Source organism: Dermacentor albipictus, chromosome 6, assembly GCF_038994185.2.
Source record: "Dermacentor albipictus isolate Rhodes 1998 colony chromosome 6, USDA_Dalb.pri_finalv2, whole genome shotgun sequence".
Lineage (NCBI taxonomy): Eukaryota > Metazoa > Arthropoda > Arachnida > Ixodida > Ixodidae > Dermacentor > Dermacentor albipictus.
The window spans coordinates 70,257,661-70,282,127 of NC_091826.1; the positions used below are offsets into that span (position 1 = coordinate 70,257,661).

The 24,467-nt window shown below is 46.6% G+C and overlaps 2 protein-coding genes across 4 annotated transcripts in view; one reads left to right on the forward strand and one right to left on the reverse strand.

Moving 5' to 3' along the window:
* Positions 1-8,802, forward strand: part of LOC135910491 (regulator of G-protein signaling 17-like) — a 176,514-nt gene extending 167,712 nt beyond the window's left edge. For all 3 annotated transcript variants that reach the window (XM_065442536.2, XM_065442537.2, XM_070540816.1), the window contains one exon: positions 997-8,802. In XM_065442536.2, coding sequence (XP_065298608.2) covers positions 997-1,191 — 195 coding nt within the window. In that variant the 3' untranslated portion in view covers positions 1,192-8,802. The remainder of the gene's footprint in view (positions 1-996) is intronic.
* Positions 8,803-14,313: 5,511 nt separating this feature from the next.
* LOC135910489 (ectopic P granules protein 5 homolog) lies at positions 14,314-24,051 on the reverse strand. The gene has a single exon (XM_065442534.2). The coding sequence runs from the start codon at positions 23,971-23,973 to the stop codon at positions 16,513-16,515; it is 7,461 nt and encodes a 2,486-aa protein (XP_065298606.2). The 5' UTR covers positions 23,974-24,051; the 3' UTR covers positions 14,314-16,512.
* Positions 24,052-24,467: the final 416 nt, after the last annotated feature.

Below are 24,467 nucleotides of genomic sequence, written 5' to 3' on the forward strand. Positions count from 1 at the left end.
GAACAGGGGAACAAAAAAGCAACGAAACTATGCCAACTTTCATCAGGAGATTAATTGCTCAGACATGAACACATCATGTTCATTCGGAACACTAAACTCTCTCTGTTGCAACCAGTACTACTAGATTTTCTTTTTTGCTGCCAATGGTTGCGTTGCTTGAAAATGAGCCATATATATCATGGTGTTGCATATCATGAATAAGCGTTACATTTCGGGAATTTGGTGGAATCAGACGAGACGGCATTGCTGATGCTGTCACTGATGTCTTGGTATGTTGCACCAAAACTGCTTACCGCTTCTCTTTTGGCACTTTTCATTTTTCAGTAAAAAAAGAGACAGGAAACTGGAAAAAGATATATACACCTCTAATATATACACAAAAAATTTATACCAGAACATGCACTTATCCCAAATCATTAGTGGGCTTCAGTGGATAATGCCTGTTCCTACTATCTTGCTGGCTGAAGCTCCTTAAGTCAAAACAAATCTTTGCAGCTTCAAAAACAACATTAATTTAAAAGCAAAATTGTGTTTTCACTCTTCATAATTCAGCTCTTGTAATGTTTCTCTGCCAATGGAACTGGATAGCTTGTATCCCCACAGTAAGCTCTGTCAGAATTCAGATAATCTGTAGACAATCTACCAGGATTGAACCACATTGCACACACCTTATTGCTCGAGGACATTTATGAACCCCTGATACATGTGGAATTTTGTAAATAGCTGTTGACATTAAACAAGACAGAACAGCTTTAGATTTGAGACAGCTAGATGTGAAAGGCATCTTGTTATCATCTTGAATGTTAACTGGCAGTAATCGTCACAGCAGCCATGTCATTTTCTTCATTCAGTATCACGTTGTCTTCATGAAATATTGTAGTAGATGCTGCATTTGGTGAACATACTGTGTATCTGCCACAACGCAGACATTGTTTATTCATGCGCAGCCTGTTCACAAACTGCCATTTTCCCCTGCCTATTCGCGCTTGACTGCAGGTGAGCCTGGACTCTCGCGTGCGGGAGATCATAAACCGAAACATGGTGGAGCCCACGCCGCACACCTTCGATGAGGCACAGCTGCAGATCTACACCCTCATGCACCGCGACTCGTACCCGCGGTTCGTCAACTCCCCGCTGTTCCGAAAGCTGGCCCAGTTGCCTTCCCCGTCGCGCAAGGGCAGTGCTGCCTGAAGCCACGCCCGTCATCCGCCGCTGCCACACGCCCCTCTCTTCGCCGAAGCCGAAGAAGACTTGGGAAACCCTCTCGGCTCAACAAGCTCAATGGCGCGAGGCGGTCACCACGCGTACCTGAACACGAACTGCTACTAGCTCCCCTCTCTACAGCCTTCGTCTTTGTTGTCCCGAGCTCCGTGCTGTGCACTTCTTCACCTCTGTTTTGAAGAGGGCATCATCATCGCTTGCCCGGACCAGAACAACAGCAGTAGCAGCAGCAAGTGTGACACCTACACTACACAGCGTGCCCCAAATGCTCGGAAGAGACCACCTGCCGCCCTCTCTTGGGTTTCGTTCTGCCAGCAATAAGGCTTCCTCACCCACCCGACGTCACCTTCCATTTCGTATACCATGCTCTGCGCGAGTGCTTCCGCATAAAGCCCCACTCCCGCTGTTTCCCCACCTCCATCGATGCGGGCGCTGTTTTATGGGCTGCCCCGGTGCAAGACTGCTCGAGCCCCAAGTCCGGCAAATGCCAGGCAAGCAAGCCACGATAGCCAGTTGACAAGACATGCAATGGACCCACCACAAACCGCCCCCTCCCAAACCACAACAGAGGCTGCCATCTTCCAAGAGTCAGTGGCGCTGGCGCACGCGCGCTCGTGCTGTTTCCACAAGTGCATATCATTTGCCGACATGTCGGCAACGATGGAACACAAGGGGACCGTGCTCGAGTGTAGTAGTGTAGCCTCTGGCAGAACTGGAGACCTGCCTGTTTCATTTTCCTTTTCTGGTTCCCTCTCCTCGACTGCATCAGGAACGCTGGGCAGGACAGCTGGACACTGGGGAGAGAGAGTGCCATGGCGTTTAATTCAGCTGCGCACAGTTTTATGTGTGCCAGTGTCTGGCAGGCCCGGCTTTCAGACAGACGCTTGTGCCCGCACCTTGCCCCTCCCTTTTTGCACTTGTACTCACTCTCGGTGGGACACCCCTCGCCCACTTACAGTTACTTTTCGTTTTAGTTGCAAGCTTTCCCCTGCCAGGGGAGGGCAAGGTTACTGTGCAAACCCATTCCTTCTTTGGTTTCCTTTGTGTTCCTGCACAAGATTTTGATGGGACAGGTTGTTGTAGTGTGGTGTCTGGTGTATGCAGTGACGTTTTTGTGTTTTTTCACTCAATTTTTTTCTGTCGTCTTTCATATCGTTTGTTTGTTTTCTTTTTCTTTGAAAACCTCAGACACGTGATGGCGCCCCCTCAGGTTCATCTTTCGGGCCACCCGCCACTTATTGTTGAGTTTTCTCAGACAGAGGACTGTGCGTTTAAATGTTTCGCGCGCTTCTGTGTGTGTGCGTGTGCTGCATTGTTTTTTTGCAGTACAAGAGAGACGGCGGCATGCTCCTACATGCGTGCCACGCTAAAACCGACCCCCTTCCTTCCGAGTATTTTGTGCCGTTTCTAACATAGGCAGACATGCACAGCGCTTTTTGTGCGCTGGAACACTCCGACGGGCTCTCTCTCACGCACACCTGGGGGGCTGGGGGGAGGTTTCAAGGTGGGACATGTTGCAAGCCGACCTTCGTGCGCTGTTCGATGATTTGCGGTAGAAAGACTCGACAGGGCTCAGTGAACCCAGGCTCAGCCCCCATCCATCCTTTTCCTGTTATCCCGCAACCCAACCCACCTTGAAGCGTTTCAAACATGGTACAACCCCCCTTCCCCCACCCCAAACTTTGCTCAGGCTTTCCATTTCCCACCTTCCTTCCCCCAAAACGACCAATTTATAATGCAGATTCATCTACCTGCAAGTTGTGTGGCTCTCAGGCTCTCTGTCTTTCTTTCTTTTTTTTTTCCTTCTGCTGCAGAGCAGAAGATATTTGAAGCCCTCTGCAGCAGAGCAATTAGTGAGGCTAGTCGGTGATGCTGCATCTTAGTTGTGCGCTGCAGATGACGCTTGTGAACCAGAACCACAACACATTGCGAGACTGTGCCTGTTGACCAATTTCATTTTCAGAAGTGAAAGTTAGTTCAAGCCAGACTTCTGGCTCTGGCAGACTAGTAGACTTCCTGCTCTGCGTGCAATCTCTGCCAATGTGAATGGGAATACTTCTTACGAGTTAAAATAGCAATTCTCGTGAACATGCGAGTCTGAACGTTTACTCACTGCTACTTCTTACGTTGTTCTCCTGTTGAAGCATTCCACTCATGGAATTTTTTCCTTATTACAAGTGCATGCAAGGAAAATTATTGGTTTTGAACACAAGTCTAGCTGTGTTCCCTTTCATATTTGCAGAGAGTGTACATGTTCATGGCAAATTTTTACTGGTACACTTAACACCCAGTTTTTCACAGGCATTTAAGTTCAGAATTGAAGGGATAGACAGGAAGGACACAAAAGAGCACTGCCTTCAACAAATGTTCTATTGGAAATGGGAATGGTGTATATATATGCGCAGACAGCATATATACATGCACACATGCATGCATTTGGCCATACCAATAAACCATCTGTTGAAATCAGAAATTTTGTTCCGTGCATCTCCGCAGTTTTGTATTAAAACCTGCGAAACTGTTCTACCACCAAGGCTGACCCTTGTCATGTAGTAAGCTTGGCATGCACGCACGCATACAGAGGAAGTGAAGTGCTTATTTGGTTAAAATTCCTTCCACTTCTGGAAGTAAATGTACTTGGTGGTTGCACCTCTTGTGTTGTGGTTCACATCTGTCATAGCGCTGACTGCAGCGCACATCCAAGGCACAGCCCTCGGCTTCTTCTGCTTCATCACATAGCCGCCTGAAAACAGAAACAGCGGTGTCCAGTTTTCTCTCCTCATGGGACGGTCTATTGTGCACTCAATGAACAAAGTGGTTCACTTTGTTGGTTCTCCTATGTTGGCATTTTGCAATGTTTAAGTCAGTGCAATAGAAGTATATCAGTGCGTAGGTTGTTGTTCAATCGCTAAGGAGGAAACTACCGAACGAGTCCTCGTAGCAATGAAAGCACATGCCCCCAGACAGGGTTCAGGTCTCGTCCTTTCTCTACTGGTACCTTCAGTAGAGTTGGGTTCTGGCATGTCGTCAAACAAGCATAGCTTTTTCAAATTGTTTGAGAATGTGATAACCATTTCAAAGATTTTCGCACATCTTAAGTTGCATCACTTTTATTTCAGAAAGCGATAGGCATTTGAAAAAAGTTGTCGTATAAGTCTTATCTCCTAGTTTTCTCTTTTTGTAAATGCGAGTTGCCCACGTTGCCAAAAAAAGCTTGGCCAGCAGTTTTGAAAGACTAACCTTCAGAGTGTTAAGCTGCTCTGTTACCGGTCGCCTTACGGGGAGAAATAATGACCATGTAAATGACGAAAACGCAAATCCACTGACAGAAAACAAAGCCCCTGGAACAAACTTACCACTGTCGAGTGGTTGTGAGACTTTTTACAAGGCTTGTTCACGACTTCTGAGCTCTTGTCTTTTATGCAGTGTCTGTAGAGAAGCGTGCACATTTTGAAACCCCCCAGTTAACTCTAAACTGTTAACAGCACGGAGGGGTTGCTTCGAGCTTATACGTCCCAAGACTGCTTACTTGGACGTGCCATTGAAAGCTTTCCAAATCCGCTACTACTGCTTTTCTTTAGCTGAAAGTAGCCTCACTGTGTGACTTTCACCCACACTGTGCAAATGCCTGGCCTAAAGGAAAGCTGATAAGTGTCTCACAGGAGGCCTGTGTGGGAACTCGTGAATTAATGTGTACTAAATGTGGCCTCACACCACAATTCGGCCTTGTATTTCACCTTTTGACAGCCAGACATTTGCATTTGCAGCACAAGTTCACCTCTATTTCTGCTTACTTTTGTAGCTTTGAACGATAATTGCAGTGGTGATTGGGAAAGAATGGAAATTTAAGGCTTATGTTGTGCAGAGTCCTGTTCTGTTACATAGAAAAGCTTACTTTTTTGGGGAGGCTAAACGTGTGTAGCACTCCAGCCGAACCTTGTTTGATGAAATACAGTTGACCTGCAATAATTCAAAATTGAAGTTAAATTATGCAAATCTTTAAATCTTAATTGGCCTGCTATATTTTTTGTGTGCTTTGAGACCACTTAAACCCACAATGCCAAATGTACCATTTTTGCTATGCCGAGTTTAATACCTCGAAATGCTGATTTAAGTGTGGGATACTTAATGCAGAGCCAGTAGTAGTTTTTCTGAAATGCTGAAGTTTCAGCTTTCCATAGCTCAGCGAACCAATTACTAAATTGTTAATTACTATGCTCATTAGTTCCAAGCTCAAGTAAAATGTGTCGAACAGCATTTGGGCTTTGTAGGCCAATTCAGACATTAGTTAACCTAGACCTTTAGGCATCCCTAAACAGTATGGCCAAAAGTGGCCAACGAGAGGGCATACGAAGGTGCGAAGAGTAAACACTGTGTTTGGTATGCAAGCCTTAGTGTAGGTTCACAGATGTCACTGAGATGATGCCAAAGACAAATGCTCATTCCTGTCCCATGACACTCTGAATGTGCATTTGCAGGGGCTTTCTTAATTAATCTCCTTGCTCCTTTCTCGCAAAGTGTCTATTAACTTTACGTCCAAATTAATTTAGTTTGGATATCTGCAGGGTGACACATAAAATTATTGTATGCGTACATCTGTTTGTAAAAGCACAATTAGTTGTGTTTTATATATTGTACCATATGTCATTCAATCTCGGATAATTCAGAGAAAGATGTGTGGTCGCTGGGAGTTTGAATTAATGCAAGTCAACTGTACATTCTTCATGCAAGTATTTGTATGCATTTCAAACATATGACCACTCTTGCACAACTGTAAGCAGGCCTGGCTTCCTCTTCCAGAACACCCGTTCCCCTCGCTGTTAGCGTTACATAACCGCCATTTCCTTGACTTCCTGGTGAGCCAGTATTGTCCTTCTGTAAACTATATTCTTGTTTTTGTTTGTTTGTTAGCAAGGTGCTAGTTATACAAGATTTTTTGTTCTCTAGAGAGAAGCAATGCAGGTACTATCTCGGGAGGCTTCTGTTGTTTTGATCGCAAGCATAGGATCTTCTAGTCAAGCAACGGACACCTGTTTAGCAACTGCTGAGCAAGTGTTCTTGCCCTTCAAGGTGAACTGTGACATTCCTCCGACTTCCTGGAAGTGAAACGAGATATTGTCAAAGGAATCACCATGCAAAGACATGTAAGCTTAAGTTTGTTCACAAGGCTCTTCACAACCTCCCCCCACTGTAACAAACATGGGAAGCGATGTGTATGTTTGTTTGTTTTGTCGCATACGCACATTGGCCTTTACTTAAAACTGTGTTCTTGAGTGTGGCTTGTACAATGTTGAAGCCGGACTTCACGCCAATGAATGTATTCCGCGCCGATGGTATGCACAGATGTCGTAGGTTGATTTGTTCCTTTCTTTCATTTCTCTCTCTCTCTCTGGCCATCACATTTGCGGTCAACATCTGAACCAAACTGTAAACCCGGCCATCGCTGTTTTTGCAAGCTGATTGAGATTGCAAGCTAATATGCGACAGGTTTCTCATTTCGTTCCATCACTGTTATGATGCACAATGCCAAATGCCATGCTGCCGTCACCGCGGTTGGTGTAGAAGCGATATCGGTTATTAGTTGTGTTCTGACCACGCACAGTATGACCATGATTTGGGCTTCTTTGTATCATGCTTGTGAATGTCTCTCTCCTACACTGCAAGGCTGGTGTTTAAAAAAAAAACAAATACAGCAGAGCAAGACTGTATATATAAGAATATGCAGGGAGCACACTGAACAACGCAAACACTACAGTGGTATGTTACAATAGGTTAGCCATGCCGGGCACAGTGCAGAATAAACTCCTATACGTGCTCCTGTTACAACCAATTTTCAAGGGACCTTTTATGAAAGCTGTTTTGCAGGCTCTCTAGTCATTGAGTGGGCTTCCAAATGGTCAAGGAAAATGAAGGGCTTTTTCTAAATTTGTGTAGAAGAGAGCAATGTGTACTGTGGCAGGCAGAGCCATCACGAAGCCCTTCACAAAAGGCCATCACACCAAGGCCTATTGTGAAGAGTTCCATAAAGCTTTATCAACTCTGCCTTGCTTGAACAAAGTGTGAGAGAACACAACAAGAGAGACAAAACAAACACTCCTATGTGATGTCCTGTTGCACTGCTTAATCACAATACAGCTCTTGCAATTGATGCAGTGGCCTGCACACTTCGTGAAGGCCTTCAGGCAAAGGTCTTATGAAGGTATTTTCCATCACAGAGACCTTTTTATTAGGCCGTATAGCTTTGCCTTAAGGAGGCCCTCACAGAGACCATGTGACATCACGAGAAGCTGTTCTGGAGTGTGCAGGCTCCTGCAGTGTTGGCAAGAGCTGCACTGTGATTGAGCAGTGCCGAGATGACACTACACAGGAGGACACGCACGTGCACATACCATTGTTTGTTCTCTATTCTTGTGTAGTGTTCTCTTGAACTTTGTTTAATCACGGAGCTGTCACCAAATATTCCAATGGGATGCTGTTGCGAAGAGCTGTTCCTTGGTCCAATAGTTGCATGCCACTCATGATGTTTCAAAGTCGTGGAGGGCAAAGCTGGAGGGTGCCTCTCCCTCTAAATAAGTGTTAAGGTATCCAGCTTTTAATTCAAGTTCCAGTGCTTACAAATGCTGCACAGCTTCTAGTAAATTTCAGTTACACTTGCTGTAGCCAGTATGATTTCAATAGAATGAACAGGGGTGTATGGAAACGAGGGACTCTCTTCGCATAGCACACAGTATCTGGATGCTGCTTTTGCATTGTCAAGGAGCAGCGTAGTATTTAACGTGATGTGATCAGGAGAGAAAAAACAGCATCCCTTCTCCAAAAATAATGACCAGCCACTTCTAGGAATTCCTAGCTTTATTTTTTTTGCTAGCGGTGGCAGATATGACCATATTAGCTGAAGTGACACAATACAACTTCGCCAGTGTGACGAGCTGTCTCCCCGCTGAGTATGATATTTCAAGTATACGGCGGTGATCTTTCCCAAGCAACACTGACTGAAACGAAGAGTTGTGAATGATGCAGATTTCGTGTTCTTAATATGAACTAACTTGACAGCAAAGGCACCATATCTGGCACTGGCAGTTTCCTTGCCGTTTGGAAGCCCCTCCTTTCTTTTTCCTTTTTTTTCTCTGGCCAATGAGCTTTCCACTTTTTTTGAGTTAGGGTTAAACCCCTCGCCTGCTCTATCGAGCAGCTAGAAGGATCAAGTCTTTTACAGAGATAGTGTCTTTTTGGCACCTCACGACCGCTGTAGCTGACGAAGCCCTGGTAGTCAATGGGCCTTGTGAAATTTGGAAAGGCTGGTCAAGAGAACAATCTTGCCACACTGTATTCGATGAAATGGTCGCATAGGCTTAGGTGAAAAAAAAAAAAAAAAATCTCCGGCACTGCTTTGCGTGCAGCGCGCTTCAAGAATGCGCGTAACGTCTCTGCAAAAACAAAAATCCAATAGTCCCTTGCAGCAGTATTGCAACCGTCTACTGGCGGTTATCCACGAAGCGCTCGACGTTGTTGCGAAGATAACCCCAGCATATTGAAAATCCAAAGGATGTTAATAAATGTTCCTTACAATGGTTTTTCCTACATGGCCATCTGTGTCAATTTCAAGTGCAGCTGAAGAAAGCCTGATGCTGCAAACATCATTTTTCAGGTCATACGTCACGAAACAGACATCAGAGGAGATCATGTTCGTGCAACCAGAAACTTTGCTTCTGTTCTTTTGTGAAATAATCCCGAACGTGTAAAAAAGGAAAAAAAAATTATATTGAAGGGCATGACAGTGAATTTCTGACAATGTGCAGCAGTGGACCCATTTACGCGCTTGCACGACAGACAAATTGCATCTTGAGCGAATTCCATGGTGACCATGGCACCAGCAGTTTTTTACGGGGCTATTTAACATTTCATCTTGGCACTAATTTAAGGAACAGCAGATACACCATTGCAAGATTGAAAGGCACAAGCTAACACATTATGCACTGCCTTACCCTTTGTCTCTTATGCATTACATTCTGAAGATGCGTTTGGTTGCCTGGAAGATTGGATGTCACTGAAACACAAGTGAGGGTCCATGGTCCATAGCACAATAAAACGACATGTAAAACGAAACATTAATATCGCTACTTTAACTATAACCGTGTCAAAATGCAGGAATGATACATTTTTTAAGGAAAATTCTCACTTACTCATGTTCTCATAAGTGAGCTTTACTCTATTGCCAGAAGCGCTTTCGTATGTGGCCGACATCGGCTTTTTGCCATACTAAAGGGTTAAACGAAGTAAATCACAGAATATTGCCCCTGTACTACCGCCAAACAAATGATGGGTGCATTAGGAGGGTGCGCACACACTAAAAGCTCTTAGGCCAGCTAGCTGCGACACCTGCAAACGCAGCTGCCGACGGTGATAGCGGATGCGCATTCAAATGGGCCAAACGGCGTCCAGTTCCACCCGCTGTCACAGCCATCACGCGGTTGTTAAATGCGCACGATTCACGGGCCAGCGAGAGCGACTGCGCTGATTCAACGCCAAGTCGCTGCAACACCAAACCAACGTCGGCGGGTAGAGTGACAAGTATCTGGCAATCTGTCACACCACTTTTATTTAGAGAGCAACACGGCTGTCCACGCCAAAATGCGAACAAAAAGAAAAATGCAAACGCCCACGATAGTCACAGCTGTCGCTTCCGAGTCCCCGTCATTTTTTTTTTTTTAGTAATGAAGAGGAGGAAAAAAAAAAGACTGCGGAAAACAATGGGCTCAGGAAAGTCAGAGGGAGCGAGAGGATAGAAAAGAGTTACGATAGAGTCGTCGTAGGGAAACTGCGACGCTAAACAGGGTAGTGCGTTTTTTGATGAAAACGGGCGTAGGCCAGCAGAACTTGCAGTCCAGCCCGGCGCACTGTGCTGGAAGTACACACAGCGGTTAGAAGGCAGGCCGCAGACGACTTGCGAAGAGTCCACACACTAGACACGGGGAAGACTGGAAGTTTCGCTTCTGCTCGTTCCCTCGCTTGGCGATAAACGAAACTCATCCGCCCAGAAACTACGCAAGCGCTTCGAGTCCAACAACTGTACTGCAGTATGGGCGCCATAACGCGTGCATTTTTTTCAGAGGAGGGGGGAGGTGTTGGGAGGGCGGCTCGACAGGCAGTCCCGTTAATGCGTAGTTGTAGTAAGGACGTCCACCATTTCAAGATCTCCGTTACATTTCCACAGGTGCAGAAGTCGACGGCGAGCGGCGAATACCGCAGAGGTGCCGAGGTTGTTGGGAGGTAAAGGGCGAGGGGGGCTGATGGGGGGAGGGGCAGGCGGACGAAAAAGGGGTACGACGCAACGCTACGTGCCCGGCTCGCACGTCACCGAGTTGCAGTTGACGAACAGCGAGAAGATGCAGTTCCCCATGCCGCTGTAGCAGATGAGGAACACGGCGGCAATGAACACCAGACTGCAAATGGTGCACGGCTTGCGTTCGAGGAAGAATCCAGTCAGGTAGAGGACCATGAACATCACGTGATTCTGAACCAGAGCCAGGTTCATGGGCTTGGGTATGAGCAGCACCGGGATGAGCCACTGGAGGCAATACATGTTGGCGGTTGTTTAGCTTGGTCTCCCGCTACGTCGAATACGTGCCCTTCCGAGTGGTCTACGAAGGCGCCTGCGTGTCGCTAAGTCGGCCTCACTTATCCAAGTCGACGAAAACAACAATGGCGGCGGGCAAGCGTGATCGCCTCGCTATCGATGTGGCTGCCCGTCGCGTCGAATTTGCGAGCAAGATTCGCTCTCCAAAGAGCGGTATGATGGCAATAATTTTTTTAAAAAGATAATATAAAACAAAATTTATAAGAATGCCATTACGTTTCGCAGTATGTGACATATTTTATAAGCCTAACATTTATAAATACACAAAAACAGTCTAGCAACAAATGCGCTCGAGAGGCTTGGCGCGCAATTTAAAATACCCATCATTCGCTTGATAAAAACAACGACCGATGCGCACTTGATACCCGCTGTTAAACTCAAACCTGTGACGCTTATTTGCGCATAACATCGTGTTCCCGCACAATTGTAGTAGTAGAGACGTGCAAGACCTCCGGTTCTTTCCCTTAATATTTTGAGCCATATTTTACGAAATATTTTTGTTAAGTAGATGCGGCATAGACAACTTGCGCGGAAAATCGCGGTGGCTAGTGGATGATTACCGAATTTTCACTGATCAAAACTCGCACGAAATACAAGGCTCATGATTGTATCGTCGATGGTAAGCCTGTCACCCCGCCCGCTCTTTTTCTCTATATTTTGATGAAGGCCCCCCTGTGGGAGGCTGGCCTGGATACACCGGTATCGCGCACTACATATACAACAGTACAACAGTTGCTGCTTTTGTGCACATACCTTTAGAAAGGCATCAGCATATTTCTTGTTTTCTAGACATTTGCGCTGTCCTTCTAGGAGGTTGACATTCAAAAACATACATGCTTGGAGGCAGGAAAGTGATGTATTTTCATCCACCCAAATGACAGTCAGCTGCAAGGGACAGCCCGCGGGTTTCTCAGACCGAAAGCAATTCCCAGATGAAAAAAGAATGTTCTGGTCTGGGCATCGAACCTGTTACGAACACCTTTATGGGTCGGTTACACTACCATCCGAGCTAGCAGTCTAGCAGGTCACGAGCTATAGGCAGACTCACGCAACTCAAAGTGCAGGGACACAGCTAGGATATCCCCTGCTTCAGTCACGAGTTGCGATAGACTGTTAGTAAAGTGCGTCAGTTACACATTTTCAATGCAAATTTAGCGCAGCAGACTCCACTGAATGAAGTCACAGCAGTATATAGCATGTTGCTTCGTAGATTTTCTTGTATGTACTCGTAACTAAAAAGAGTAAATATTGGCTTTTATCCATGCTGCTTTCATTAAAAAGAACCGACTGGGCAGCTCAGAACACACGTGCAAACTAATCATTGCCTGCATGCATTAAGACAAAGGAAAAGATTATTCTCTTGCCATCATTTACGGGTCACCGCATGCTGAACATCTCATCAAAAATATGGTAGATGCCTTCACCAAAGTGGTTGTGTGTAGAAGTACTCAGCATGCGGCACTGAAATGTAGACACAAATTAAGCCAGAAGTTTCCCTCTTACCAATATCACTTGAAAGAACTGGCAAAAGTTACTCTTGCGTATGCCATCACTGTAGGGACACATGGAAAATCAGCCTTGTGGAATTACACAAGGTGGAGATATCGATGTTTCATGAAAGGGAAATATTGTGCACTCCCAAGAGGTACAGGAAGCTTCGATGGAAACTTGTACGGGTTTTTCAAAAAGAATGCTTCACAGATGTAGAAAAACCCTGGTCTGGGGATGAATACCAGGACCAGTGCCCTTGTGAGCGGCAATCACTGTTTCACCTGAACTAACTAGGAAGATAGTGTGCTGCAGGATGAGGTCGAATCGATGAAGCACAGGGACATAGAATATGGCAGATCAGTCTGGCAAAAGTCACCCGGTAAAGGGTTTCCTTTGTAACTTCGTGCTACAATCAGGTGGATGACAATATCTTCCTTTCATGAATCTTGCATTCTACGAAATCCCGCAAGGGCTTAAATGGAACTGATTTACCATATCTGGAGGCAGGAGTTCCTTATAGCAAAATAAAAGGATATCAGAACCAAGAGAGGAGCACCAGCGACAAAAATCTCATCACAATGCCCAACTCCATTCTTAAAAGAGCCATATAGGAAAAAAAACTGCAGAAGTTCTAAAGGAGCTATCACGATATTCTTTTATTAGACTAGCAAATTTACATCTCTGGAAGTTGGCTTCACAGCAATGTTCTGTTCAAATAAAACAGTCTAAAATTCCTACCCCGCGGAAATGGCACTAGAAGAAAGCACATTGACCTATACTGTACACTCTGAGGAAGCACGTATTGTTTCTCCTTTTATTTTATCTCTATTTTTCAGGGCACTGTATGCTGATGCTGCCTTAAAGCTATATGCCTCCTTTTCCTATGTTCTCAATATACATATTCATGTTTGTCTATGCTCTATTCTTTCTGTTACTGTAATTCATGTTGCTCACTGCTATAAATTAGAGCCTGTAAGGTACCACAAGTAATCAGCACACTGGTTGCTTCTGCAGCACGTTTATGAATAGACTGCTTGCTGGCACTTTATCTTCCTAAAGCAACACATGCTATGACAAACGCCATAATGCCATAATGGAAGGCTCTGGATTATTCTATTAGCACCTGTGGCTCTTCCGAATTTACCTAAACAATGCAGACAAGTGTTTTTGCATGTCATCTCCCATCAGGATGCAGCCAACATGGCGGGAATTCAAAGTTATGCACTCACAATCAGGATGCCGTGGCCAATGAGCCACTATAGTTGTACTTGCATTTCAAACATCTGTATGTGGCAATGGCTGTTCTTTTTCCAAGAGGCCTTCGCTTTACTGAAGCTATTGAACACAAATGTAAAAGTGGGTCTGTGAAGACTTTTCGAAGCATTCAACCTGTCAAATTGCATAAATGGCCATTAGTGCCACATTTGGCAAAATTATCCGTCAAATGAGAATTTACCTGGCCACCTCTGTACCCTACAGCCGAGTGCACCACCACTATAATTGACTTTTGAATTTACGAAGTGCATTTTACTTACGCAGTGATGCCCACTAATCTTACTGAACACTCTCCTTCACCACGAAAAATGCCCCATGGCGCCACTTTTGGGGCTGTAGGTGTTATGGCATGAAAAAACTAGGCCAAAGGAACGAGCGTCAACAGGTTGGATACCAACTACCGACTGAACTGCGTATCGAGTCCACTGGAAGTTGGCGCCCATCCTGCCAAAGTATACAATCCTTTGGCCTCATTTTTTCTTGCTATATTACTTTTACCAACATGTCTGACCAACTAGTTCACGCAACAGCTGCTTCTAAATGCATGCTCCAGCAAAACTTTGTGGGTATGAGATTACGTATATTGCATACAAAATTTGGGGCAAGAAATACATTTTTCTTTGCTGCTTCAATGTGCAGCCACCGACTGGCAGGAATCCCTGTCATGAAGCCAATCACTACTACAATGACAAAGCTTAGAAAATGTTTTATTGTGCAAAGTACATGTCACTCAAAAGCACACATTTGCAAACATATAAAACTTTGTTCATTGGTATGCTCCACATTGTACTGCCTGCAGTAGCTCAGGGATCACACAATTACATGTATCAAACACTTTCACTCTTATGCTCACTAAAATGCCTGCTCAAATCACAATAAAAACTACTGGACAAAGCCACAGTTTGTTAGTGACATCAAATACAAAGCCTGTCTTCATATTTTGGTCATTACATGACAGCAGTGGAATTGGAAGATGCATGCTCCCTCCAAGAGCTAGATGGGCACCAGCATTTGTGACCACTGTACTATTATTTGACAGCAAGTTTACTTGACAAGTCTGCCATGGCTGATGTGGCAATTTATCACAACCTTTTCACAAGAAGACCTTCCTTGAGAAAAAAGAAACACTTGATGAATAGTATCGATTGATGCAATACAGCTTGGAATATGAGCCGAAGCTACATCTAAGCAGTGTTTGTCTTAGACATTTGCACAATGAAGACACTATTAAATATCCATATACGAGTGTACTATGCTCTTTTGTTAAAACGTCAAAAACCTATGACTTGCACTTTCCCTTTGGTGTACACGTGACACGAACTTTTGTCAGTTAGGTTTCAGAACCTGAATACATATTTTTGTACGTTTCTCTCCCAAATGGTTTCAAGTGAATCAGTGAAGCCTATTTGTTGGCAATACAATGTAAATGGCAGAGTTACGTTAACTTTTACATGTCAAACACAAAAGCAACAAAGTTGTGTGAAAATAGCAGGGATCACACTTCTTTCTTCAATACACACAGCTCTACTATATGCAACATAAATGCAAAACATAATGACACCTTTTAAACAGCATCAACAAATGACTTGCATAAAACATCCTTTTAAACAAAGCAACAAGCACAAACATGACTCTTGCGAGAGTGTCATAGACAAAGAGAATACACCTATTGTGTGACAAGAAACGATTGACTTAACAGCTTGTTCTAGGGGGAAAAAAAAAGGCATTTGTGACATATGCTCAACCCCACTCTGAGCCAGGATGTGCATAGTTTGCAAAAATAAAAATATATCAAGCATGACATGGCAGCTTTAGCTGGTAACATATAACAGCATTTAAAAGCACTGTCTACCAGGTGAAACATCTTGAGAGGTTATGGTGTGGAAAGAAGGAATTGGCCTTTAAATGATGAAAATGAGGACGAGTCAAGCTTTCGCCCTTAAAGCAAGGAAAACACTGTTAAACCAGAACCACCGAAACAAACGCAAAGGCGATAGGATTGAACACACTGCAGTATAACATCACAATTAAAGAAGTTCATGTGTCGCATGACACCGCACTAATATGCAATTATGAAAGCATTGGTTGGGGCCAGGAATCCTCTGCTTTTGATTAAAAGTTATTGCTTTGCCAGCATTTAACGCATTTATTTTTTGCATTGGAGAGCTTTCCTGAAAATCGGTGCTACTTTCGGTACTGTCGACATAGTACGGTACATTACATAGTGACATGCTATGTAATTCTCCACATCCTATGTGAAGCTTACGCCCATGAGGAATGGGCCTCCCAAATATTGTACAGCTCCTACTATTGACTTAACACTTTTCTGGTATAGAATTAAGCAAGATTTTTTTGCCGGTAATGATTTTGAAATTGGTAAAGATTCCGTTTAAACAGAAATGTAGCAAAAATAAAAATAAAGAGAAAAAGCTTTTTTTCGTGCTGCAATAATGAGCACGCAGTAAAACCTTAAAGAATACAAAGCAGCGCGAGTGTAGGAGGAAAGTTGCTGCTATGTGGGGCTTCAACACGGCCCGTCTCGCAAGCTTGTCAATACAGAGAAGGGAGGAAGGCAATCAACACCAGCACACTGAACCCCTTCTCTTTCCCAGACATGATACTTATAGTATTATATGTCATAATGACAGATGACACAACACTTTATTTGATTTTATAAAATAGTCATATCGGACTATTTAGTCTGACGAGACTAAATAAAGGGAACGAAACCAATCACTAAATCTGGAGATAACGTACAAACAGAACAGACAATGCTTGCATAATGAGAATGTGCAAAAAACTGCCTGTCATCAGGAAGTGACCTCTACTGCGGGCGCTGTATAGCAACACACTGCCTGGACGGCCACACTGCGTGGACGGCCAACATGTCATACTTGCCCAGGCATCATCGTGTGCTGCCAAAAAACAAGAATATGCAACAATGCTTCCTCACGGTACAATGAGTCAACAAGCCTGCTCACGAGACGCAGGCTGTCTCTAAGGCCACCAAGACTAGTGTCTTGCACAATGCCCAGGGCTGCTTGTATTTCCTGTGACAATGGTAGATACGCTTTCGAAGTCTGCAGGCTGCGGAGTCGAGACAGCGTCTGCTCGGCAAGGGCTGCATTATTGTCAAGCCGTGCAGCCACAAAGGCAGCCACCGCCCTACAACACAGTCGGAATTTTGCGGAAACCACAGATCGGCGCCCCATGCCTAGCGCTCCCAAAAGGCCACTGGTGTCGCGGTCTTCGCCAAGAGTGCCAAGTGTGGAGCAAAATTTGACCAAGAGGTTGTGAACTGCTTCTGGATGGCTGCCAAAGTCAAGCTGGCGCACGCTCAAGATCAGCAGCTTGGACCAAAGCAACAGCAGCTTTGGTTCAGATGTTCCACCAGTGCAGGTAGCGCATCCTTCAGACACCCAACTGGCCAGCTGTTCCAAGAGAACCCACTCATCCTCGGGTGAGTGGCATTGTGGCAAGCAGTGCAGCACGTAGATCAGCTGTGTCAGATGTGCTGCTTGGCAGGCACACTGCTTCAGAAAATTGGCCAAGGTCAGCTCAGGGATTTGGAAGGCAGCAACAGCACGGAACCAGCCGCTGTCGTCTGGTAAGGACCCTTTGAGAAACGCAGCGAGGCAAGCCTCGGTAACGCACACAAGTTGCTGCACAGATGCCACGTTGCCACAGGATGCAGTCAGCACTGAGAGCAAGACTGGCTGTCCTGCGCGAGCATTCAGCCAGGGCAGCAATCCTTCGACCAATGCCTGTACTTGTGGGCTGCCCTCCGGACAGCAGTCCAGGAGCGAGAGGGCACGGCCTAAGAGAACCACGGGACCCTGCACGTGCTCACAACGACCAAGCAAATGTGGAAGCAGCGAAATCAGATCTTTAGCGTCGGTGACGTCGAGAGCCGAGCTGTACAGTCCGACGAGCATGGTCACAAAGGCGAGCTGCTTGTGAAGGTCGTTCGCATGGCCTGGCAGCATGCACGACAGGGCAGCCACGAACTCCAGCACTGTCCTATCAACACCAACACTTGGTTTTAAGAGCTGGTGCACGTTGCAACTGCTGGCAAACACCTTCTGCAGGTGCCAGACTATTTCCACTGGTACTACTCCCCAGTTATATTCACGCAAAGGATGAAGGGAAGTTGCTACGAATGCAGCCATGTTTGGGTGCCATGCAAGGCCGAGAACAAGTTCAGCAAAGGACGAACAATAGTCCACGATGTATTCAGGAGCAAGTTGCAGTGCATCACGCAGACAGGTCTGCCATGGCACTTGCACAAACACCTGTACCAGGAAAGTTAGGTGGCCGGAATACTTTTCATCCAAGAGCTTGCAGGCCAGCCTCACATCCTCAACAGAAGGTGAAAACTTTGACCACGGAAGCTTGTCAAATGCGACCTGCACAGCGTCTGTGATGTGCTTTGGTGGGTTCGTCCACACATACTTAACAAAATAGTGCTGCCACACTGAAGACATGACATTGATGTTAGCCACATTGCAGCAGCAATCATGAAAAAAAGCCAGTGCATAAACAAGCGAGTCTGCCATGCAGAGCGCTTTGTCAGTATCATTTGGCAGCCATGGTGCACAGGCATTCTTGTCCTCTGTTAGTTCTAGCCAAGGCCCGTACAGCTGCAGTACAGCCTTGATGGCCTGTTGTAGGTTGTCCTTCGGGGAGTTGACCTTTTTCCATATATAGGCGTGTGCAATAACACTGAAGAAATGGCACAGCACAGAAAGATATGGCTTGACTCTGCTATAGAGGCCCTTCATGGCTAAGGAAGCATCAGAAGTTCGGAGTTCAGCAAAGTGAGCTGTTGCAACAGCCAGGGTCTCTGCTGCTTCATCCAGTGACAAGGTACAGTGATGCTTTGCACACATGTCCCTAATGTGTGCTGCCTCACCGGAAGTGCTCCGGCCCAGTGCCTGGATAAGAATGCTCCAAGTGACTACAGGAATTGAGCAGGACGACATGCCTCTGAGAAGCATGGTGAGGACAGGTGCATACTGCTGAGGAAAGCTGAACTGTAGCAAGCCACGCAGGTGTGAACAAAGAAGCTCGACCAAGGGCAGCACAGTTGTTTTGGGATTATGGCCACACTTTTCTAGCATCATCTCCATCGCCACCAGCAAATTCCCTCGTACAGCCCGACTTGGTGCATGGCTTGTTAACCAACGTGGGAGGTCAAACTTGGATAGCAGTACAAAGACAGTGTTGCAGAGAGATGGAACGAGGCTGGAACTTAATGAGTGGTACATGAGAGCATACTGCTCATCATCAGCTGCTGCAGGAGTGAAGAACGGTGATATGTGATTTACAATGCTTGGATTCTTGAGCATTGCTTGCAGCACAGGCAGGCACTGGCTAGCCCTGTTGGACACAAACTCCTGACCGACCATGTCCAAGCATAGAGTAAGAAACTGTCGCGTGGGGGAGTAGCTGGTAATGTCCTTCTGTAAAGCTCCAATCAGGTCAAAAAAGACCTCGCTCCCAAGCACTGCGAGAGCAATCTTGTCAGCAGGCGAAGCCTGACGATGCCTTTGAACTAGCTGAGTAAGACATGCCTCCAACTGAACGAGGGCACAGCAACTAGCGTGCGGCGGCCCTGTCAGGGTGGCAAGCCATTCAGTTCGATTTTGCTTTACCTTTAGCAAGATGTTGGGATCCTGGCGGGCTTCGTAAAACGTCAGGTTCAACTGCGCTGCACCCCTGCAGTCATTACCGCATGTGCGCACCAGGCTTACATGTGCCTCAACATTCTTGTAGAGGACAGGAAGCAATTCATTTTGGTGTGCCTGATCTAAGTGAGCCAGCATGTCCAGCTGGCCATTAACGGTGGTTGCCTGCGCCCGCAGTGCCCTCAATTGTGAAGCAACCAGTTCTCGCACTTCTGACGCGACAACTGGCACAGGTGGGATGACAGGTACCAATGTGGGCACAGGAGATGCTAGCACTGGCTTCTCATGTGTCCCCAATCGAAAAATCATGCCCTCTTTCACAGCTGGCACATTGCTGTCTTGCTGTTTCCCTTGGCTGGGGACAACAGGTGAGAACTTGGCCAGCTCCAGGCTTTCCAGCTGACACTGCCAGGGCTCCACGGACACAAGGTCATGCCACAGCTGACCACTGCCTTGGATGGTGGCACACAACAGCTCTGGACAGTACTTCGATGGTAAAGCAGTAAGGTCAACACCAGTGCACAAAACTTGCTTGTCTTCAAGCCAGAAGACAAAACTGCGATACACTCTGAGCAACCTCTCACACAGAATCTTTGGCAATGCCCCTTTCTCTTCACCAGAACAGTACTTGGAGAAATGGTCCACCAGATCGGTCACTCGCTGCTTCACTTTCTTTAGCAAAGATGAAAAGCCACCACACTTGAACAAATGCACGCCCGCACTGTTGCCGTCGGGGCACTTTCGTAGGTAGAGAAAAAAAAACTGCTGCCATATCAGAGGAAGAGCAGGGTGATCTGCATCAGTGACAACAGCTTGACGAGCCCAACGGTACAGCAAAAGAACATCCAAGGGCGCTTGCATGACCTTCTTGACTGCAGCAGTGCACTCAGGTGACACTGCAGCACAGAGCACAGCTTCCCACATGGCTGCCACACTGGGCAGCCGAGCTTCGGCAAGCATCCCTGCCAGAGCGAACCATGGAGCCGATGGTGCAGAGTTAAATGGCACAACTGCGGGCCAGGTTTTCATGGACAGTGGTGCGCTTGCCTGTTCAGTTAGGCTGTTCAGCAATGTTGTGAGTTGTTCCAATGCACTTTCCAGGCAGTCTGCCTCGAAATAAGCTAACTGAACCAGAAAGTCAAGAAGGTACATGACATCACTCTGCCCACTGAATTTAGAGGCTGCCTTTCGCATGGGGATGTCTGGAAGGTGCAAAAGTAAGGATGTCCAAAGTCTGATAGGTAGTGATGGGAAGCCCCAACGCTTGGCCTGCTTGACATGATAAGCCATTGTACCAGCAAGCAGCTTAAGTACACATCGTTCATGCTCATATCTGGCCAGTCTCCAAGCTGCTGCCATGCTAGTGCTGTCAACGAGAACAAGATGTTGGAGATCTTCCAAAAATTTCCTGTTAGTTATGAGCATCTCCTGCCGCATGTAGAAAAGTGGAAGAACAAGGCTCAAGCACTTTATTGCAGCAGCATACTGCTTCTTAAGCACTAGGGTCGAAATAGAGTTAAGACCCGCGGTAAGCACTTGTTCCCTGCAGTGGCCCACGCTTGCAATGGAAAAAGACAGGAAGATGCCACAAGGCAACAGCTCACTGGTGGCTTGTGCAACTGGCTGGAGCCATTCGTACTTTTGAAGATCTGGTGCAACGTCAACAGGTGGATTTTCATCCACGACAAGGCTCAGCTGAGCATGGTGGTTACTGTCAAAAGCATGCAGCTTTAGTTTAAACAGAATGTCCCAGACCCAGCTGCCGAATTCCGTGGGCGTCGAGGACTTGCAAGCACTGGTGGCCGCAAAGGGCAGATAACGCACTTGTTTGTGAACCCTGTCAGCACAAAACTTTCTGTAAGACATGAGCAGTAGCACTCCAACAAACTGGTGTAGGCTGCGTTCCAGGAAGAGCTGGCCCTGCTCATTTGTACCGTAATTCAGAGCGTCAATCAACATCCTAGCCAGCAGACTCTGAGGTGAATCCAGAGGATAGCAGAGCAGGAAATGGGCTATGATGTCAAGGTCTTCTTTGTCGGGCTGCCACAGCTCCAGCGGCATTGCGCGCATCAGGTAGCAAGACATTATGCCCAGTGCCAACATGTGGTCTTCAATTGCATCCAAGAGCACCGACACAATAAATGGCTGCTTTTTAGCGAGGGAGGAAAGCAGGTCTCTGCCTTGTTTGGGAAGCGATTTCCTTAGGTTTACATTAAGGTATGCAATCTCAAAGATGTCAATAGCAACAATGTGGGCGAGAGCAGGGCTGTCCACCATGTTCACAAATGTAGTCATCAAGAAGAATACCTCCGAGTGCGGCAGTTGACTCATCCTTTCATGGAAAGAAAGCCTGTGGCTTTTGCAAAGTAGCTTGCTACAAACTTCAAGAGGAGATAAATGAACTTGGTGCTGATTTTCCTGGTAGCTGTTATGAAGGAGCCACAACAACTGCCAAGTCATAGCTGCAGAAATGGATGCATATGGAAGGCCTACCATGAACTGCCATGCTCCTGTTTTGCATGAATGAAAGATGCTGTTGACAGCTCGAAGAAAAAGCTGGTCATATTCAACTTGCAGATGCGTGAGGAGAGCAGGGTCACTATTATTGTGCATTAGCTGGAATCCCTTCAACAGGTCGGACACACAGTGAATGGTAAGGGAAATAAGGCGAGCAATCTTTCTTGACAAATGCTTGCACCATGAATCACTGTAGGTCTTCAGGCCAGTGTGGAGTATAGAGACCAGATGTGATGCCACTGCTATTGCCTTGAGAACATCTAGCTCCGACATCTTAGCTGCATCGGTCTCTCCGGGTGTGCCACGCAAAAAATTCAGGATGTCAATAAATGGCACTTGGTTTAGCAGGGCAACAACATCACTTTCTATGTAGCCAAGAACTGAGGCTAGCTCCTCCTTTGGCAAAGATCGCAGGTACTCTTTATGAGCTCTGACTGGGGACAAAATGGTGGCTAATACTGCCAGGGCATAGTCAAGCATTTGGTGGCAGTCAGACTTTACAGGCGGCAGAGGACTCGGCACCTGGACCAAGCTAATGGCCCACTTGTGGATCCCTGGTGGACAAAGAAGTACATGGTTGAGCAAGAAGAAGTGGTCAGCCAAAGAGGCTACACGAAGCAGTACATTGGAGAGGGTGTGCACCCATGACTGCACATCCTTCACTAAAAGCTTGTCCTTTGAACCCTTCCTCAAAAACAGGAACAGGATACTGATGCATGACTTAAGTTCAGAGACATCGCAGTTTGGTTCCGTTTGAATTTTGAAGCTGATAGGCCTACTGTTCTGCATGTCCCTAAATGGAGTGCCACTGACAACAAGCTGAAAATGGTAATCAATTTGGACACGGAGGGTATTAACGTTGTGCATGTAAACAACATGTTTCTCCTTCAGCAAAGTAAGCATCTGCTCAGAACGCGAGGCTAAAATAGATGCAACGTCCTTGTTGTACTTTGCCTGTTGGAAGTGGTGTGTCCCGCTAACTTGTACGTAGTCATTGCAACTTCCAGTGCCAGTCACCGAGGCTGACACCAGGTTCCACACACGTGCTTCCCACTGGGCAGTCTCTTCTCGCAAGCTCTCCATAAGACTTGTGGTCTCACTCAAGAGATCCCTGGATCGCGAGTAGTTTGCTAGCAACACATACAGGCTGTGGCTGTTTAGATTTTCTTCTTCGTTAAGGCTGGCAAAGTTGGCTACCATGTGTTCTCTCCCTTTCAACCAAGCGCCTCCATACATTTGAAGTACCTGATCTTCCAGAAGTGGTCTAATTGTTGCACGGTGGTCAGAAATGCCAGAAATTTCGCGATAGTGTCTGCCAATGTCGCGGCTTCGACCGAACACATCGTAACCGCATGCCGTCGGCACCAAGGCAGTAACTTTGTAGCTTTCAAGTTGAGTGCGGGTAGTCGGTGAGTTAGGAGGCGTCGGAAATGCGCACGGACTATCGTGCGTGTCCGGAGGAACCGTCGGCGGGGCGGAAGGTGCTTCAGTTAAATCCTCTGTTCTTATTTCTTCCCAGTCGCCGCACTCGTCGCTCGTTTCACTGCCGGTATCCGCAGGGGCAGACGGCAAATCGTGCGAGAACGCCGGGGTAATCTCTGCCTGCTTTTTATCCGTGGTTTCTGTATAAATGCCACTGTGCACTTCCTCGGGAGCGTCGTTAGGTGCGCTCGGTACTACTTGCGATAAAACAACTGCGCAGATCGGCTCCGTGGGCTGCGGTGCGGCTTTGATTTTTTCCTGCCGGCTGTCATCAAACGTTTCACTTCGACCAACTTCCTCGGGAGCGTCGTCAGGTGCGCTCGGTGCTACTTGCGATAAAACAACTGCGCAGATCGGCTCCGTGGGCTGCGGTACGGCTTTGATTTTTTCCTGCCGGCTGTCATCAAACGTTTCACTTCGACCAACTTTCTCGGGGTGTCCCGGCAGCAAATCAGCGCCATCCTGACGCGTTGTTGAATGCGAAACTTCAGAAGCACAGGGCAGCGACTCGCTACCGTCTCCATCTTCGACGACGTCAGGGAGGCACGATGCCTCTTCACTTTCGCCGACTTTTGTTGCTGGAAAGTCATTTGATTGCTTCGGTGCGCAGCGTTTGCCCGCGGAAATCTTTTGACAGGAGCTCACCGTGGCCGCCGCTTCCATGTTCGCATGTTTGTCCACACCCGTGTGCAAATGCGATACCGACACGAAGCAAGTTATTGCTTTCCGGTAGTGCAAGCACTGCAAGCAAGCGCTTCCGGTCAACCTTGGTGGGGCAAGCCGGCCGCTGATAAAGCGCGCGGCATCGTGAAAAAGGATGAACTCGAAGGCGACGTAAACACATTCACATTCGTTGCAAAAAAAAAAAAAACGGTTAAGCTTTAAAAGGAACGTAAAGGAGCAGGGTGGGGGGCGATTGTTGATATCGAATACGTGTTTCAGCTATCCAAACAGCTGCGAAAACCTTATCGTATACCAAGCAAACTTTCGAGTATCATTTATATACGACCCTATCCAACCTGAATGCACGCTGTGCGAAATAGGTGCGAAACTCTACGGGAGTACGGGAGGGGGCGGGCGGGGGGGGGGCATTGTTTCAGCTGCCCAGACAGCTGCAAAAACCGTATCGCATACCAAGCAAATTCGAGCATCATTTA

What these genes read in the sequence shown, in the direction of transcription:
- LOC135910489 (XM_065442534.2), bottom strand. Translation starts at nt 23,973, where the DNA reads ATGGAAGCGGCGGCCACGGTGAGCTCCTGTCAAAAGATTTCCGCGGGC.